Genomic DNA, 7,824 nt, shown 5'->3' with positions numbered 1-7,824 from the left:
CATATTGTCTCTCCAGCATGTTCCGGTTTCTGTCATGGCTTTCTGTTTCAGCTTTCTCTCCATCACTGTGTATAAAGCAAGAGGCCACATGCCTTTTTTTGAGGTGATAGACATTAGGAAAAATACAGATGTAAATACTAATTTCAGTTCAGTTCTTTTTGTCTCCCCAGTTTCAGGCACTTGTTGATTCTCTGTGACACTGTCCTGATTTGATTTGGCCTGGACAGAGCCGTGCTTAATGTTATCAGTAACACTTGTACTTTTCCTGCTGGAATTTGTCAAAATGTCTGCAGAGAAAAAAAGCTGTTTGGGTGTATACAGTGACAGCCAGAAGTAAGGAGAAGATAGTTATGTAGAGCTGACTGGCCTGAACAGCTTTGTGTGAACTAACTTGAACATGCTTTAAATGCAACAAATACATTGTTACAATCAAAAATGACACACTACAGTTTTCAGATAAAGTGGTAATTCACTGGAACCTCATTAGATCCTTCAGGGTTGTTTACTGTATGGTTGGTTGCAGAGGCAATCTACAAAAGGAGATTTACTCATCCAAAACCACATGACTGCCTTTCACAATGAGCACCGTACACCTTTAATCAACAACAAAAAAAACAATATTTACAGTATGAATGAATAATTATGACAGATCCTATGCACACATATACAGAGATGTGGTCCAACATGTTCTGTTGGTCAAAATTATTTGCTTGAGAATGTGTTACTTCAGTTTCCATGCAGACTTTCCTGCTTCTTTTTTCTTCTTACATAATCACATTGCACACATCCAAACACTCATGCAAAACACATCAGGTGCTGTTCTCTTCCTTCTTTGAGGATCATGGATTTAATGATGTTCATGAAGCTGCTGCTTTCCTCTCTTTGTAGGTCGCCATCATCTTCTTGATCTCTGCAATTGCTTTTCCTGGGTTAAGTCCCTGTGGAGAAGTGTTTTGAGCAGACAATAAGAATCTAAACTTCTATTAACTCTGTAACACTCTGTGTGTCTGAAGCACCTCTATCTATGGTTGTGAGGACACATTTTGGTTTAAAACATGTGAGGACATTTTATTCAGCCTTAAGGGTTTATGATTAGGTTAGTTAGGGGTGAGGTTCGGCTCTTAGCTGAGATGGTAATGATTAGCGTAAAAGGGTAGGGAATAAATTATGTGTGCGTGTCCTCACAACTATAGAAAGACATGTGTTTGTGGAGGTGTGTTTTATTTATAGTACCTTGGGACATGTCTTGGTGCAGTTCATAATAGTGTGGCAGCGGTACAAAGAGAAGGGGTCCTGAAGTTTAGACAGACGTTCTTCAGTGAACTCATCACGGGAATCAATCATCCATCGATATGCCTGTAGGAACATACAGTTTTTTATTTATTTCATCTGGAACATTTTAAAGCACACACAAAAAAAAAAAGATGTCTTATTTCTTGCATTTTTACTTTTTATTACTGAAATGAACATCTCATCTCGGTACAGGGGGACCTGCTCACATAATCTCAAGCAAGTGTCCATGGTCACCTACTTCTTCTTCATAGTCTCTATTTACCTAATTAGGGGTGCGTCACTAACTGGGCAAGAAATGTCCTCAAATCGTCTTAACTCACCTGCATTAGAACAGCAGGTCCCAGGTATTTGTCTCCATTCCACCAGTAGCTGGGGCAGCTGGTGCTGCAGCATGCACAGAGAATACACTCATACAGGCCATCCTGTTGAGTCAAGGAAAACAGCTTATTCTCACGGTCTCTATGGTTTTTTATGGCTCCACAAATTTAATTATAAAACATGTTTATCTGTTAGCTGCCAGGACCAAGTCATGGCAACCAAAGCAAGAAACCAATCATTTGCATTTACCAGTTTTTGCCGATCCTCCACTGACTGAAAATACTGCTCCTTCCCTTCCTGAGCTTCATCCTTCTTTTTCAGATAAGGCTCAATGGATTTGTATTGTGCATAGAAGTTACTCATATCCTGCAGAAAATCAAACAAATACAAAACCATGACGATCAGACAATATGATTTATTATACATGTTTTATATTCATGCATGGTTGGCCATATGGTTAGATGGTAATTTTCTATAATTGCAGGTACTTACGGGCACCAGATCTTTAACCACATACATGTGAGGGAGCGGGTAAATTTTGGTTGTTTTGCTTGTGTTTGTATCAATTTTGTTAAGGCATGCCAGTGTGTTTCCTCCATTGATGTTCATCGCACATGAGCCACAAATACCTGAAGAAAAAGACAGAAAGGTTCAAGTTTTCATACTTCACTTACTTGTTTAGATTTGATTTGTTTTAATCAGAACAGTACTGGTAGTAGTCAAATCCAGGACGAATCCAGGTGATTTTTGTTTCTTACCCTCACGACAAGAGCGTCTGAATGTGAGTGTGGGGTCAATCTCGTTCTTGATCTTTATAAGTGCATCCAGAACCATTGGACCGCAGCTATTTTACAAGGAAGATGCCAGTAGGTTATGACATGTACTCCATTACCATAAAAACAGCTCAGCAATGTTGTAATAACCAGCCTTGTCAACATAATTACTTAAATACTTACGTGTTTAGATCAATATCATAAGTCTGCATTCGTGGTTTGTCTCCAGCAGTGTCGGGGTCCCAGCGGTAAATCTGGAACTTCTTGATTCTGGGCTCAGTAATTGGAGCAGCTGCTGTCTGAACACACCGCCCTACCTAATCACAGATAATAAATATGAACATTGATGACAGTCATATATATAACATACAGTTGTAGCATTTAATTATTGCATTTTTCCAGACACACACATCAAACTGACAGCTGTGGTTCAGTGTTTAGAGCAGGTTGTCTTCCAACTGTCAGGGGTTCAATCGACTGCTCCTTCAGTCTCCATTGCAAGTCAACTAACTCCTATAAACTGTGCCATCAGATGTGTGATAGAAAGTGCTACTTTTATAAAGTGGTTGCACTGTAGATGATAGTCACATTAATTAGGACGACAATGAAACGCCTTTGCTATTACCTCAACTTCTAAAGGCAACAAGAATAAGACACAATGAGGAGCATGATGTCAAAACTCTCAAATAATGATCCATATCATGAATTAAACCAAACTAAATATTTTAAGTACCATTAGATTCCTTAGAGACATACTATCACAATAATAATATGTGTGTTTTGTTTTTAGGCTGCCATGTAATAATGGTCAGTTATGTGGTATTGTACTGTGGACTCCTTTGTCCACAGTATAGTGTGGAGTCTCCCCCTAGTGGTGACTGGGGTAAACTGTGTCGACAGTTACATCACTATGCAGTCTGAGATTACCTAACTGACTTTACGAAACACTGAATGACACACAAGTTACACAAAATAACCTGATGATGTTTGTATATAGTACATGTTTACTGCCATCGCTCATTCACTGTACAATGAAATTTGATCAATATATGTTAGATAATGAATGTGTTAAGTAAATAACCATGTGTTTAAAACAACTTTAAAACTGCCAGACTTGCTGTGTGAGTCTTACATAAGGAGAAACTCAGCTCGTTTATAGTAAATGAATAGGTTAGAAAAAACATATGTTAGAATTGATTAGGAATGACAAGGACACAAACATTTGTCTCAGTATTTACACACTCTTTTATGCTGACACACAAACTAACCTGTGAATGCACACACGTCGTAGAACTTTGTTAATAAAAAGAATGATTTTGTACTTACCACCATAGTCATGACAGAATTCTTTGCAGCCGAAACATTTCGACTCATGGCAACACACACAGTAAACATGTTTGTCACTGGTCGTGGGTTAGAAAATGTGTATTTCCACAGAAAATGCAGCTAACAATAATGCTAAATATCCTCTTCAACCACGGCAACCCACGCGCAGATCAAAGGCAAACTTCTGAAATGAATCTAGTCTGAACTATAAACAGTGAAGGAGCAGAAGCCCCGCCCTACTATGTGCGTCACAGCTGTTGCTTTCACGAGCTCCCGTCAAACTCAGTCACAACCACTTCCCACACGGTTTGTGGTCCCCGCATGTTCCGCATCAGCTGCACAGGAGTACTAACATAATAAGATTCAAGTGCGAACATCATTTAAGTCAGGTGCTGTTATATAAATCAATATTCTGCATTACTAGGTGTAATTAAAAAAGACATAATAATTATCCGACAGCACATGAAGGCACCATATGTAAAACTATTTCACAAGTGTCATTGTTGGAAACAAGGGTCAGTTACATGTGAGCTATAACAACAATTAAGAAACACACACTGCTGTGATGAGGAATCATCATTATTAGTGCTCTAAACTTACAAGCGTTTGGCTGTGAAATATTTTTCCAACATTAACAAGGTTTTTTTGGTATTATATCATCATAATAAGTTGTATTATACATACAGTATATATATACATGATAAGGTACAATGAGGACAACGTCACAAACAAGAGAAGGAGGTCATAAGGGTCATAAAAAATACTTAATTGCACCCATTATCAGTAGTAGTTTATAACATAATCTGGAAAATGACATTATCAGAAAACCACAACTATGTCTATAACAGGCAACACTCCAAGCATGCTGACATAGTTGAAACCGACAATATCTTTAAACTAGAACACTCTAGTTTTAGCTGAATGTAATCATAAATTAAACCATGGTGATTTGAAGTAGGTTAAGAAGTGCTCATAAGAATATAGTTAATAATATCTCTGTTCTCAAGCTATGACTGAACCAATAAAAGAGTAAAGACATGCAATTGACCTGCTCATGGTTGAAACCTCCTTGCAAGGTGGAGAGAGAAAATGCAGAGCAGGGAACAGATCCTCCTGAAAGATGCTGAACACTGGCAAACTGTCCTTGAGGCTACAAGGTAAAGGCAAAATGACATTCCCCTCTCCTTAATCCCCTGGATAACTGGAATGTTATCTCCTGCAATCTGTCTCACCTGTAAGAAGCTGTTAGACAAAAATCCCAGAGGGCAGCGGTGAGTGTAACTGCCACAGTGGAGGCAGTCGGAGTGATAATTGTGTTTTATTCTTGGCAGGATGGCAGGAGCAGTGTTTGGGGAAAGAATTATGGCTGTCATCGCTGACTGGGACAAACTCACACACTGCCACAATAAAACCATGTCCTGTCACGCTTTGTCACACCTTTAACACAGGAAGACTGCAGAGGATTACGGAGTCATAATTGATATACCGTACACTATGTTTGAGAATGTGTGTTTGCTTTTCCCTGCACGGGTCTCTGGGTTAACTCTGTTAGCAGGACGAGTGAATCACAGCAGGAATGCCACAGTGGTAAAGTGGGCACTACCTCAGGGCTAATTTGGGCAAGTCCTCACTTTAGTGCAAGACCTCCAGGTCAACACTCCAGTAACAAGTCAAGACAATAAACTGCAGATAAAGCTGGAGAAGATGGATGGATGGATGGATGGACAGACTGATGGGTCGTGGAATCCAAGAATCCCTCCTGAGTAGAGAGCATGCCTCTGAGTCGGGTCCTTCAAGGACATGGCAAGACTCCTTCCTAGCACAGTGAGAATGCATAAATGGGACAGGCCAGCAAGTGTCGCTGTGTTATTGACTGACTGACTGATAACCTGCTGTTCTTGAAACACCAGTTTGGTATAAGATTTAAGTGGACACTGAAGCAATAATGTGTGTGAACTGTTGATGTTGCTGATCCATTCAAGGATTCTTTCTTGACTTTGAAAAGGGAGCTTTCCCTATATGATCTTTTTCTTTTATGTTCTAATAAAGTTTTCTGTAAACTCTGTGTTTGTTTCAAGAAATGTCTTCAGCCACACAGCACAACTCTAAACCCTAGTACATTTGCAGGACCAAACCGATGCTTGGCTTCACATTTAAAAGTCCATTTGTCGAGTTGTATACAGAGCATATTAAATAAACTCCACGAAAATATAGCAGCAGCTCCACAGCAAGCACACAGCGCATCCTGCCAAAAGAGTTGAGTAATGTAGATACGTTACACACAGTATGCATCTGCTTTTATTTCAATAAAATGGCATTAAAGCTTTAAAGACTGCTCCATTTTTCAGCTCATTCTCTTGTGCTCCGTCTCTCTGTTTGTAGATGATGCTGCTGTGTTTCCACGCAAGTGAGCAACAGTGAGTTCAGCTGCAGTATCACTGCCATGGGGATGCATGTTCACCCCATATCCATGAGTCATGATTTTTACATTGCAGGAGAGAATCTGTGAAGACCTCAGCGCTACCTTTAATACCATCCTCTACCACACTAGGGAGCAGGGTAACAAGCTGTCTTACATTATTCACTGTGCATGGCTGAGCTTGAAAAGGTCATCATTGTGACTGAAAAGGTCACGGGCCAGCTCCAAGTAGTCTCATTTTCTCACCTCGGGTTCATGCTTGAGCTTGTGAATAAGAAACTGTCATGCTACACTACTAAAGACTGCACTGATGGGATGTATTTATCACAGTGAGTTCATGTACATCATTACCATAAACCAAGTGTAATCAAATGCTCTTTTACAGTTTTAGCTTAAAGCTGCAGTGTGTAACCTTTGGGGATTTTTTGTCATTGTTGTTGTTGTTGATGTTATTATTCTGCCGCTGTTTGGTCATCATAAATGGAAGCGATGCATCATAATTTGTGATGTGCAGTACTGTAGTAATTACAGAGGTATAAAGTTGATCAGCCACACAATGAAAATATGGGAAGGAGTTATTGAAGTGAGCAGCAGTATGGGTTCATGCCAAGAAACAATAGCACAGATGTGATTTTTGTGCTGATGAAGAAGTATAGAGAAGGCCAGAAGGAGGTGCACTATAGAGAAAGCTTACAATTGTGTGCCAAACGAGGAACTGTGGTACTGTATGAGGAAGTCGGGAGTGGCAGAGAAGTATGTGAGGGTGGTGCAGCAAATGTCTGAGGGCAGTCATACAGCGGTGAGGTGTGCAGCTGGAGTGACGGATGGGTTCAAGGTGAAGGTGGGATTACATCAGGGTTCAACTCTGAGCCCCTTCTTGTTTACAATGGTGATGGACAGGATGACAGATGAGGTCAGGCAGGACCTCTGTGGACTATGGGACTATGTTGTTTGCAGATGATAGTGACAGGTGGAAGAGATCCTGGAGAGGTGAAGGTCTGCCCTGGTAGAGAAGAGGAATGAAAGTTAGTGGGAGCAAAACAGAATACGTACTTGTGTGTGAATGACAGATTTAAACACTTGGGGTCAACCATCCAACGCAATAAGCTTTGGACAAAAGAGGTGAAGAACAGGCAAGGTGGAGTGGGTGGAGACAAGTGTCAGGGGTAATGTGTTACAGGAGGATAGCACCAAAAGTGAAAGGGAAGGTCTACAAGACGGCAGTGAGACCTGCTATGATGTGGAGACAGGATGTGGAGCTGGAGGTGTCATATCTGAAGATTCTGACAATTTCGTTGGGAGTGGCCAGGCCTGGTTTGGAGATGAAAAAAGAGAGTCAAGATTGAGATGGTTTGGTCACGTGCAGAGGAGGGGCAGTTATTATATTGGACAAAGGCTGTTTGTACCACATGGGGAAATTTGCTGTTTGCAGCAATGTTAATGTTGCCGCCATCTGTCTACACTTTAAATCACTTCCTGTGTGCAGTGTGGTAATGTCGTAGAGCAACACAAGATCTAAACACCATCATACTGACAATTACAGAGATAGCCATGTAGCCATGAAGTAATTTGGCAATGGTTTGAATGTAACAGACATTTGGTTACATATTTAAGTGTGAAACATTCACCTCACATCAGGCGTCATTTATTTTAACCAGTGTTGCTCACTATACGCATATACAGTATATGAGATCC

The 7,824-nt window shown here is 40.4% G+C and overlaps 1 protein-coding gene across 1 annotated transcript; it reads right to left on the bottom strand.

Annotated features, from left to right (window-relative positions):
• Positions 1 to 571: 571 nt before the first annotated feature.
• Positions 572 to 3,909, bottom strand: LOC122776699 (succinate dehydrogenase [ubiquinone] iron-sulfur subunit, mitochondrial-like). Its single transcript, XM_044037355.1, has 8 exons — positions 3,711 to 3,909; positions 2,568 to 2,701; positions 2,370 to 2,455; positions 2,104 to 2,240; positions 1,861 to 1,977; positions 1,614 to 1,715; positions 1,234 to 1,356; positions 572 to 938 (listed from the first exon to the last, which is right to left on the bottom strand). The coding sequence occupies exons 1-8, from the start codon at positions 3,777 to 3,779 to the stop codon at positions 858 to 860; spliced, it is 849 nt and encodes a 282-aa protein (XP_043893290.1). The 5' UTR covers positions 3,780 to 3,909; the 3' UTR covers positions 572 to 857.
• Between the last annotated feature and the right edge of the window lie 3,915 nt (positions 3,910 to 7,824).

The sequence above is a fragment of the Solea senegalensis genome, linkage group LG11 (assembly GCF_019176455.1).
Source record: "Solea senegalensis isolate Sse05_10M linkage group LG11, IFAPA_SoseM_1, whole genome shotgun sequence".
NCBI lineage: Eukaryota > Metazoa > Chordata > Actinopteri > Pleuronectiformes > Soleidae > Solea > Solea senegalensis.
Note: the sequence above shows the minus strand (reverse complement) of the source record. Positions and strands in the feature narration are given on the sequence as shown.

What these genes read in the sequence shown, in the direction of transcription:
- LOC122776699 (XM_044037355.1), bottom strand. Translation starts at nt 3,779, where the DNA reads ATGTTTACTGTGTGTGTTGCCATGAGTCGAAATGTTTCGGCTGCAAAG. An exon ending in TATGATATTGATCTAAACAC is followed by an intron (nt 2,456 to 2,567) that starts GTAAGTATTTAA and finishes CTTGTAAAATAG; the next exon opens with CTGCGGTCCAATGGTTCTGG. An exon ending in CAGACGCTCTTGTCGTGAGG is followed by an intron (nt 2,241 to 2,369) that starts GTAAGAAACAAA and finishes CTTTTTCTTCAG; the next exon opens with GTATTTGTGGCTCATGTGCG.